Genomic DNA, 12,256 nt, shown 5'->3' with positions numbered 1-12,256 from the left:
TTTAAGTCCAAAAGAAATTTATTTTGGAAGTTATGTTCCCCTGCAATACACACAACAGTTTAAAGTTTTTAAAAAATGCTTAGACTTCAGAAGAAGTCTGGGAATTAAAACACCAGTTCTTTTTTAAAAAAACTTGTTTAAAAGTATATTGTACAGACAATTGTACAAATTATGTTTATAGGTCAATAATTTTTCACAATGGGGTATACTTGTGTAACCAGAACTCAGATCATGAAACTGAATACTGCCAATAAGCTACTCTCCTGCTCCCCTCCTAGTAACTGACTACTTCCTCTCAAAAGTCACTACTATCCTAATTTCTGGTACAATACATTCATTTGGCCAGTGTTTGAAATTCACATAAGAAGAACCATACTGCGTATATTCCTTTGTGTCTGGTTTTTTGGTTCCACATTATGTATGTGATATTCATCCATACTGTTCCACATAATTCATTCATTCTCATTGGTGTATAGTATTCAACTGCATAAATATACCATGATTCTATTTATCTTTTCTAATGATTATACATTTTTTTTCTACTTTTTAATACAAATGGTGCTGCCACTAAAAGTCTTTGGTGAGCTTACATATGCATTTCTGTCAGGTAGTACTTTGGGGCAGAACTGCTAATAATAAAGTATATATTTAGCACTAGTAGATATTGCCATCAATTTCTGAAAGTGATATTAATAATTTAAAAATACTGTTTTAGTTTTTGAAAGAGGTAAAAGATGGGGTGATTGTAATCTTTTATTTGGTTTGTTTTATTTAAACATTAAAAACTCAAACATTCAACTTGATGATAATCAACTAAGCCTAGAAAATACATTTTAGATTGTTCATTTTCATATATAGAAAAACTGAAGTTCAGTGAGTAAGATTTATCTTAGTAAAAAAATGTCACAACAAAGATCAGGAAAGACTAAAAAAAAAACATGGTTTTGAGTTTACAATTATGGTTTCTTAGAGATCAGAGTAAGATGAAATGAATATTTATCTACTGCTGATGATCGTATATTGGTAATTTCAAACAATTTAAAAATTGGATACACTCTAACCAATAATTCCACTTTTAGAAATCTGTTATAAGGAAACACTCTTATGAAAAAAACCAAACAAAACTTTATACCACAGACAGTTGTCACAATGTTCTTTATAGTACCAGACTGAAAACAACCTAAACATACAGCATAGAGAAATGGTTAAGGTTTAACTAACATAATATTGTTGAAATTTTATACAACCACTAAAAATGATGTCTATGAAGGCTTACATACTGAGAATATGCTTGTGTTTCTAACTAAAATATATGCACAAATCAAAATACTATATACAGTATGATAGCAACACTGAAAAACATCAGTAACAATTTACACTTAGAAATATTCTTAGATGATAATATTTTGGCTGATAGTGCTATGTTGTTTTTCGGGTTTTTTTTACTTTTCTACATTTTTAATTTTTAAATAAATGAGAAAATACTACTATTATACTACATACAGCGTCCAGCAGAAGTAAGGCCCACTTGAATGTGGTTGGTAGGGTAATAATTTGGGTGTAATAATTCAGTTTTAATTTGAACATTGCACCTAAAATGTCATATAGTGTGCTTGCGTATGATATTGTTAGGTTACAGAATTACATGCTTATGGTTTTGTAATTAAAAAGAGGCATTATTTGTGCCAGACCCTGTATATTATTTCTAGAATAATGTAAAAATAAACTTCGCCAAAGATTCTAGACCAAAACAGATCATATAAAAAATATGTAATTACCTGTTTAATGATATTCTTTGCCGTAATAATCATTTCTTCACTATAGATTTCTAAAAAATTAAGTTTTCTTTGTTTTAAAAGTCCAAATACAAGAGACATTAGTCTTTCCTATCAAAATAAAAGAAGAGTATGTAACTCATATCTTATATATCAAATAATCTCACAGGTAGAAATATTAAATATCAAGCGTTTTGTTTTGATGCTCAGAACTCTATCTTTCATGTGGTATATTCTAGAAGCCTAAAAAAAAAAACAACAAACAAACAAACAAACAAACAAAAAACCCTCTTTCCACAGCAATCTTATCATCAGATTTTTGGAGTCAGTGCTTAAAAACAGGTAAATTCTATTCCACAACAGTGGATCAAATGAAGCTTGTTTGGGGGCAAAACAATCTTACAAGAGTATATTTTGGCATAGTTTCAAGTAGCTAGAAAGTGTCCTTTGCAGATCCTGCTGAGCAATAAATACTCTGTGACCCATGTGTTTTTTAATTAGTGGTCTAGAAGACTAGAATGATGACTTGGACTATCTGTGGAACTGCAAATAGGTACAAATATCTCTTAACTACTTAGACTGCTATCAGGGCTTTTTGGATTCTTAACTAGTTCTTGGCAGTAATCAGCACTAAAAAGTTACCAGATAAGTAAAGCCTGAATATGATATATTTGTATATGCATTTATATAAAACATGTTCATAATAGGTATTCAGTGAATGACTAAAGAATGACTGACAAGTTACCATATAATAATGACCACTTTTTAAAAAGATATACGCCAATACATGCATACACATGGATATATGTTAATTTGTTCTATATCTGTATTTTGAACTTTGCAAGCTAAATAAAGACTTCATTTTAACTCTAATTTCTAATTAAGCTATAAAATTATTTTACCTTCTAATTTCACGGACTAATAAACAATTATGGTACTTGCTAAAGTCATGTAGTGAAGGACTTCCTAGGTCAAATGGAGCTTGAAATTTAATGTCATTTTGTTCACCATAATCTGAGAATGTGTTCTAAACTAAGGTTGTTAGGAATTAGTACTAAGCAATGACATCAATTTCATTCCACAGTTCAAAATACATACCTCTTCTAAAATTTGACAGTCATCTTCCAGTGGTCTATTTAAGTCACTGTGAGAATAAGTAGAAAATTCTGCAACCATCATTTTATCTATCAGTTTTTCTAACTCACAAAGCTGTGATCCCAAATGCCTACAAAGGACGAGAAATGTTATTTACAGTCATTAAAAATCCAAATTCACTCCACAGTTAAGGGAACCAGTAGGCAGAACTCTGACAGTACTTGTGCAATAATGTGATATGTTAGTAAAATGGAGTTCTTTAACAAAAATAACTCCCAATAGTTTCATGGCACCTCCCAAATTCTATTTTCTCTTTAACATCCAGTTAAACATGTTGTAGGAAAGCTGGCTCTAGAAATTTCATGACTGCTTTTTTGTTTACTTCTACAAATAAAATATTCAGATATTCTAAGTCTTTTCCTGTTTTTAAAATTGATTTTGGAGAGGGAAAGAGAGCGGGAAGGTGGGAGGGAGAAAAATCCTATCATCATTAACCATTTACTGAGTATCAATGCCAGTAGCTCCCAAGCCATTCATTTATTCAACAGATACAAGCACCTACTATGTGCCTGGTCCTGCTTTAGGTGCATATAAGTATCTGAAGGACTGACTATAGGGACAGATTGACTCATTTCAATCTGTCATCATCAGTTTGAGTTACCTGCAATATCCCTCATGTCAGTTAATTGAAAGTCATTAGAACAAAAGACTGAAAACACAAAAATATTGAACTACAATGTATTCATGAAACTTTTTATCATAAAATGTTTCTTTTTAATCTACCTCTAATAGTTGCAGATCCTAGCTAGGATTAAAGTGAGGACTCCAATCTGGGCAGAGTTGTGGGGATGGTTAAGGCAAATAACACTATTTGGAACCTTTAGAATAAGCATGCACTGTCCAAATGACAAGAATGGTCGCATGCAGTCCCTGCCCTGCAGAGCACTAAGGATGAATACCTTCATATACAAGGGAATATTTGCTACACTATCTAATAGCTTTATTTATTTATTTACTTACTTATTTTTAGAGAGAGGGGAAGGGAGGGAGAGAAACATTGATCAGCAGCCTCCTCCATGTGCCCCAACCAGGGACCAAACCAGCAACCCAGGCACGTGCCCTGACTGGGAATCAAACTGGCGAGTGACAACATATTGCCTTGTGGGTCAACGCCCAACGAACAGAGCCACACCAGGCAGGGCTAATAGCTTTATAAAAACAATGGGTTGAAGAAACCTAGGTAATCTAGTTGGTCCAAAGTATTCCAAAAATTAAGTGATATGGACCATTAGGAAATCTGTTTATACCACAGGATAAAACTTTTTTTTAAGTTCTATCTTTGGGGGAAGTTTTTAAATATTCATATACAAATGTTTAAATTCAATCTTAAACATTTATAACTAAATTAAATAACAAACATTTATATATACACACATTCAGACACACAACATTTACTTAAAATAACAAATTTGCATTTTGAAATATGAAAATTATACTTCTTACAGCTAACTAGAAGAATAATAAGATTCTCATAAATGGTACCAACCCCTCACAATTATTAGAACATCTCTACCAGTACAAACTAAAACACTGCCATAAGGGGAATTTGGCAGTGTCTAATTCCCAAATACGCATTATGGCAGGGTCTAGCAAAATTATACAGGCAATTAGCTTTTGACCTAGGAATCTCAATTCTTGGAATCTGTCTCAAAGATACACTGGTAAAAATACAAAAGAACGTATGTTCATTGCAGCATTGTTAACTGCAAAAGGATATAAACAACCCAAATGTTAACCAATGGGGGCTAGCTGAATATATCATAACAGACACTACATACTTTTAAAATTGGTAGAATTGAAGAATATCAATTAATATACTGTATACCGTCACAGAGCAGTTTCTCACCCTCTTTTCACTACGGCCACCCTAAAAAGTCTTTTTAGATATTTTTATTCCTAATCAACAACTCGCCCATGAAATTTTAGTATCACAGATATACTGTTTATCTGTTACATACTGTAGTCCTTTGGAGGGCCACAAACCATTACAATAGCCAAGATTTTTCCACCCTTCAAGAACCACTTTTGCCCCTATGGGGTGGTATCCTTGACCACCTTTGAGACTGTATACTGTAAAGTCATCTCCAGTGTATACTGCAAGGTAAAAAAAGCAAGGTAGAAAAATGTACAGTATGCTAATGTTTATCTAAGATGAGGAACAGATGGAGAGATGGATGGAGAGATGGATGGATGGAGGGGATGAATGGATGCAAAAATATTAACTAAAACTTTTTAAAATGGTGACTTACAGAGGTAAGTAGGAAGGAAAGGGACCAGGAAAGAAGTTAAATTTCTCTGAATATCCTTTGTTTCACTGATTTGACTTTGGGAACCACGTAACTATTTAACATAGTTATAAAACAACATTCCATCTTGAAAGATGAATCCTTATATATCAAAACTAATTGAAACAAACTAACTTAACTGTAAACAGAGGTATTGGTAAATTTACCCAAAGAGGAATTATTACAAAAGATGTTAAAACATGGTAATTTATCCATTTATTCAACAAAGGATATATCCTTAAGGAAAGAAATCCTACATTTGTAGTAATCATATTGTTAGTTGTAAGAACATTCTATTTATATTGGGGGATAAAACAAAAAGTAATTAGGATGACATCATTAGGAGCCACAGTTTTCAGCTTGTTCAAAAGGATATATAGATAAGACTGAATTCTATAATCCTGAATTTAAGTGGAAACTATCATATATACAAACTCAGATTTTTTTCTTTATAAAGGGAAATTTATTTTCTAGCTCTATTACAAATTACCTCTGGTTCCCAGACTATAATTTTTAAATACATTTCCTACTAAAAGAAACTAGAGCTCCTTAGAGAAATGGGAGATTACAAGTCTGGGACAGAAAATAATATGAGTACCTTGTCATAACACAAAGTAAAAAAACAATGACTGACTACTAATGGAGTCATATCAAAAGGACTCAAGAATGAATTGAAGGAGGTTCCTACAAAAGAGAGGACAATTTGAACACTGATAAAAATAAATACAGCAAAGAATTTAAACATTTCAAACATAAACATAAATTCATGTGTTTATAAAAATATGTCTTAAAAACTCATCAATCACCTTTAGGAGATGCTAGATTTTCAAATCATTTTTTGAAAAAGTTCTAAATAAGTGAAAAGATTCTAGAATTTATCCTGCCTATACTTATAAAAAATGTACCTCAGAGTTATCAAATAGTTGTTATGTAGAAATATTGCTTTAAGGAAATATTCCAGTTAGTAAGTGAATGAGGAAGTACAGAATTAGAATATCATGATTTGGAACCCTAAATGAGATAATAAATCTAGGTAATGACCATCAAATAGCTGTTAATAGCAACAAAGGAGGACAACTAGATAATATGCTTCTTGACCGAAATACACACCACTACCTATTAGGTGCTCTTGTTGAAAAGTAAAACTTAAATCTGGTCAAGTCTTTAAATGTAACTACCAGTTTATAGAAAATACAGGCAAAGGAAAAACACAGTAAACATGGGGATGTGGCAATACCCAGACTGTGAGAAGGCTCTATACGACAAATAACTCAGTTTCTTCAATAAATATTCTGAAAGGGAGAATACATAAAAAGAATGGAGATCTATAATATCAAGATACTTGAAACATATCAACCAATTGCATTGTATACATATTACTTAGATCCTGATTTCAACAAACACTATAAAAAAGAATTTGAGACAAACAGGAAAATCTGAACACTGACTAGTTATTTGAAAATATAAATATTAGAGTTGTTTTTAAAAATGTTTTTCTTCAAGATACCTAATGAAATATTTATGAATAAAATGAAATTATGTTTTGAATTTGTTTCCAATCCAGAGCGGCAGGGGGGGCACAGAGAAAACAAAGTTGGCCACAAGTTTGTAACTCCCAGGTGATATACAATGTATCCAGCTTCATACAACTCTCTTCATATGATTTGCTCTATTTTTTAATGTTTGTGTTTTCAGTAAGTTTTTTTTTTAAGTAGTAACATGGTATCACATGAATCCACCCATAATTTTACCATTGTTTGCTTCTCAATTTTTATGAAAATCAGATTCCTTTTTAAGGTACACTATAGGTTACACTCCAGGTACGTGTTACCTTCAGGTATGAATGAAGAGTCTTCTACAAATACCATCATAGAATTATGTTAAGAACTCAGCATTATTGTATCTACTGATGTTTGGGCATCAAAATAATAAAACTGTAATTTCAGCATAACTTATATGAGAGGTTCTATTTGACCCCAATATTGTCTTAAATAACTGAGAACCTTTACTCTTTTGCATTCTTTAACTACTTTTAAAGTCTAATAAATATAATTAAAAGAGCAGGTATTGATTTCAATATTAACATCAAATAGTATTTGATAATCACAAGTATATAATATATATACAAAGATATGTCTAAACAAATCTATAAACAAAACTTTCGGGATTAAAGTGTACTCCAAGATTCACCTATTCATCCTTGCTTATTGTTTTTCTATTCTTGACTACTTTGACAACAGATATAACAATGGCCTGCACATTATTAACCTTATCAAAAATATTTAATAAAGCTGTTAGCAGCTCATTTTAAAAGTATGTATTCTAATAATCACATACAGTAACTTAGGATGGTAAATGAAATATACTGATACAATAACTAACTAAAATTACATTTTCTGAAAAAAATACTTATGGCCTTACATGCTAAAAAAATTGGGGCAACTCCAATACTTCCTCCTTTGACATGCCTCAATTTATACATTAATTCAGTTCTTCTACTAAACTGTATGTTCACTACAATGACCTTTGTGCTTTTATCAGAGAAACTTATATATAAACCCTACAGTAATATTCGTTTTATCAAGTAGCAGAAAGTCTAGTTTTTGGTTTCACCCCAGAGCATACAAGGTGAATGCTTCCTTACTATAATGTTTTGAAGATCTAAATTATAGATTACATCAGGGTCAAAATCTTCTTTATGTTTGATACTTCCAATAATAAAAATCCCTTAAATGGAATCCCAAGGCGACCTCAGATCAATGAAAGCACAATAAACTGGGACATATAATTAAGTGAATGTTTCCCACCTTTTTAAAAAAAAAGGGTTAGAAATCAAGCTAGTTTCATTGATTTTTATCCTGAAATCAATTACCATAGTAGGTCCTGGCTTGGCAAACTTGTAACTTAATTGCCCATAGTTTTACATCTATCACAGTATAAAATTAGCACTGGTGTTCAAAGTGATTTACTTGAGGTCCTATAAATTCTCAAATATATTAGAAAGCATACATAACAACTCTTGGGTCAGATGAGACCTACTTTGAATCTTGATTCTACTGTTTTTTAACTTGCTGTATGACTTGCAGCAAGTTATCTAAACCTTTCTATGCCTCAATCTCCTTAACTCTTAGATTGGGGTAAGATCACTGATCTAATACAGAGTTTTTAAAGGGAAAGTGGGAGGCAGAATCAAATAATACATGAAATATATATACTTAACATAGTACCTGTTACAGAGTATCAAAGAATTTCTAAATGTTCTTAGGTTTTACTGTGGTGGTGGTAATAGAATAACGGTGGTAATAAGTAGCAAGAAAAAAAGTTAACAATGGTGAAAACAAAGTTTCTACATAAATCTTTACAATAAGAAAGAGCAAATAATAACACTACATCCTCAAATTTCAAGGTAACTGAAGTTTTTCTATGTCAAAACCTGCAAGATATCAAGATTCAAATACATTCTTGGGCCTATAATGATTTTTCTGTATTACATCTGCTTAACAAACAACTGAATGTCATTAACTGTGGCAACACTTTTACTTAAATTACCATAGATCACAAATGATATACTTAGTTTCACTGATTACCAGACATTTTTTATTGCTAATAGCAGAATTTCATTCCATGAGTAGTGGTTAAAAATATTTACGTCCTAATAATTCAAATTGGTCAATTTTTCAACAATTGAGGCAGTAAAATCATTTAAAATTTTTTACAATTACAGAAATCAACAAATGTACAAAAGATCCATTTTAATAATTATGAATTATTCAATAAGCCAAAATTTTCCACTGTGTAAATCACTGTCCACATTCAGAAGAGGGAATCAAACTGGGATTTTTACACTGGTAACAGTATACTGCACCCCTAATGCATTAGTAGAGCCCTCTTTGAATAGACAGGAAGATGTTTTAGTTGAAAACCTTGTTTTAAAAAAAATAAAATTATGTAAGATGTTTCCCCTTTAATTCCAAATCCTGAAAGAGTACAGTACCCAACTGTAATTGAAAACCAGGCTTCTCAATTCTAGTGCATTTTAGAAACTTCTAAAGCGCTCTATAAAAAAAAAAAAAAAGAAGGCAGCTGTGAGGGCCTCACCCTCTATAAAATCTAACTTAATTGGTTTGGATGGGGTGTGTTATGCTTTTTACTGTATAAAGCTCTTTTGAGAGTTTTAATATGCAACCAGGATTAAGAACTATAGTCATACATAAACTATAAATGGTTAACTAGGGATAGTGATCATGAAAAGTAAAAGAAAGGAAAAAAGTATACAACAATGATACAGAGTCAATATACATTAGGTTAACACTCTGGATCATTCAGATTCCATAAATATGTGTTAAGATGTGTATGACAGCTCTTGCCCAAGACACTTAGGGCTCATTAGAAAAATTTTTTAAAAAAAATATCACAAATGACAAAATATGGAAGAATGTTATTGTACTTCATTAGCACGTAAATAAAGTTCTCGAGGTTCAGAAGTCACAAAAAATTTATACAGAAAATAGCAAGGTAAAAAATATAGAAAAAATAAGAAAAAACACATAAGTATTTTTTATTACCACTGACTAGAAAATATATTTTCAGGAAAATTATGTACAAATAAAGCATTCAAATTCTTTTTAAAGAAATAGAGATTTGCAATTGTAGTAATTTGACTATTGGAAGATTTTGATATCAAATTTCCCTTTAAAAATGTTAGGGGAAAAATATAGCTGAAAGCAAACCAGGACTAAGATTTATCGAATGGAAAGACTATTAACAAATTAACCCAATAGAATCCTTGGTTCTACTGAAAGAGTCCTTGTTTTGGCTCTAACTGGGTAGCTCAGTTTATTAGAGAACCAGCCTGATACACCAAGGTTACTGATTCAATCTTCAGTCAGGGCACATACTAGAATCAACCAATAAATGCACAAATAAGTGGAACAACAAATAGATGTCTCTGTGTCTCTCTCAAATAGGTGTTTTAAAAACAGGCTTCTTATTTTAAATAAGGCCCTATTTGCTTTTCTAAGACATGCTCCAAAAATTACTAAAATTTGTTCTCATATGAAAAAACAGGAAAAAAGCATGTGACATTCAAGTACATCTCTTATCTTCTGGCAGGAAAGAGTAATCATGTTAATAAACTAATAACACACCTTATACCACTAATGCTTATAATAAACAGACATAAACTATGTTATCCTAAGTTATCAGACAAATATAGAGTCCAAACTATTCTTAAGCTTCCAAATAAAGTTAAATGGCCTTAAACATACCTGTGAAGCTATAAAAGAAAGTTTAAAATGTTGATATTTGACAGCTTTATAGCAATATGAATGATAAAGTCAAGCAAGTAAATCAGATAGTATTTAAACAAAACAGTATTTAAACAAACAAACAAACAAAAAACTGGACTGCAATATGTCAGCCTTGAACTATTTCAAGTATGAGACAGTATTCTTCCTTCATTAGAAAAACATTTTCTTTTACAATACTTCTATGTTTGAAAATTCTTTGCAAATGAAGATGTTTATCAGAAGTTAGACATTCAACACAGTTTTGATACCAGACTTATACAGTGATAAGCATGCTGGAATTGACATTTGATTGCTTTACAGAAATGTTTTATATGAAGAATAAACATTCTTTACACATGTGTAGGCTCTAATAAAAATAATAGTAAAAAGATGTTTGAGCAAAATGTAGGCAATCAGAATATTTGAAAGTCCTTTTAAAAATCATAAACAGGTCCCTGAATAATATCCTTTTATTCAAAAACCTTTTGTTATAATGTTAAGAAAAAAAAGATTCCCAGCAGGGGCCAATGTATGTGTAATTTTTGCATGTTCTCTCCATGTCTGAGTGGGGTTTCTCTGGGTACTTCAGTTTCCTGCCACATCCCAAAGATGTGCATGTAAAGTGCTTTGGCATATCTAAAATGTCCCAGCCTGAGCAAGTGTGGGAGTGGATATAAATGTGACCTGAGGTGGAAGAATGTCCTGTCCAGAGTTGGTTCCCACCTTGTGCACTGAGCTGCTAGGAGAGGCTCCAGCCGCCTGAAATGCCTTGAACTGGCATAAGCAGGTTGAAAAATAATTATCTTACTTGCTTGCATTAATCTTCTTAAATGTAGTTATAGCTCACATTTATTTCAATGTTTACTTAGACATGTTTTGGGGGGTCTTTATTTAGAAGTTTGGTGATGTTTCTGTGACCAGAAATATGCCATAGGAGTTAACTATAGTTCATATCAATTAGCCTGTGGTAAAACTGGTTTCATTATACATCATCTTGCTGAAAGTCACAATTTCCAAGAACCCATCAATGACATTAAGTGAGGACTTACAGTACACCTTTTTATGAAGAACATTTTTTCCTTTGAGTTAAGGTACAAACAAAAAGAAGTAAGGTTGAAAATAAAGGTATACTCTTCCTTGGGCTCAAAATAAATAGGATATAAAATTTTCATTCTGTCTTCTAAAAGGACATATTGGGAGTAAATATCAATCCAGTACTTAAATATTTTCTAGATTGCTTTGGATAACTATACTTTTTATCAATATTATTGGGCATAATTTTGAGTCAAGCAAAATAAAATTTCAAAAATTGCATGACCTTTAGGGTAAAAATGAGAACAATTTTAGAATTTGTGTTTAGCAGGCAAGCATTCAATCTTTGATTCTACTCTCAGCACTGTCCTATTCAGAGGATAAAGCACTCCACTCTGCAGAACTGGATCCCAATATTCATTAACATTCATATTATATAGTAGTGATAAATGAAAAACACAGCTTCTATCATTACAGAAGTCCATTTCTCTAACGTGGTGACAAAAATTAATATTATTTATTTTAAAAACATATTTCACATACACTCACAGAAGAGAAATATTTAAACTATCAGAGGTGAAAAGGAAACTGAAAATCATTTAGTCACCCTGAGTTCCAGGCTGGAAAACCCAAAGTAGGTTTCAAAGTACTATGGACCAACCAAAATTGCTTGTAAAATCTAACCTTAAGTTATTTTTATGAAAAGAAAGTCCCAAGCACA

At 31.5% G+C, this 12,256-nt stretch overlaps 1 protein-coding gene across 6 annotated transcripts in view; it reads right to left on the bottom strand.

Moving 5' to 3' along the window:
• The window catches only part of VPS54 (VPS54 subunit of GARP complex), a 99,694-nt gene that overhangs the window by 48,138 nt on the left and 39,300 nt on the right, over positions 1-12,256 (bottom strand). For all 6 annotated transcript variants that reach the window (XR_008530301.1, XM_054586895.1, XM_054586896.1 and 3 more), the window contains 2 exons: positions 2,874-3,000; positions 1,779-1,886 (listed from right to left, as the gene is read on the bottom strand). Coding sequence is in view for 5 of the 6 variants with exons in the window: in XM_054586895.1 (XP_054442870.1) it covers positions 1,779-1,886; positions 2,874-3,000 (235 nt within the window). In the remaining variant the exon portion in view is untranslated. The remainder of the gene's footprint in view (positions 1-1,778; positions 1,887-2,873; positions 3,001-12,256) is intronic.

The sequence above is a fragment of the Pteronotus mesoamericanus genome, unplaced genomic scaffold (assembly GCF_021234165.1).
Source record: "Pteronotus mesoamericanus isolate MK-2021 breed Mesoamerican mustached bat unplaced genomic scaffold, CSHL_Meso_final contig_98, whole genome shotgun sequence".
Taxonomy (NCBI): Eukaryota; Metazoa; Chordata; class Mammalia; order Chiroptera; family Mormoopidae; genus Pteronotus; species Pteronotus mesoamericanus.
Note: the sequence above shows the minus strand (reverse complement) of the source record. Positions and strands in the feature narration are given on the sequence as shown.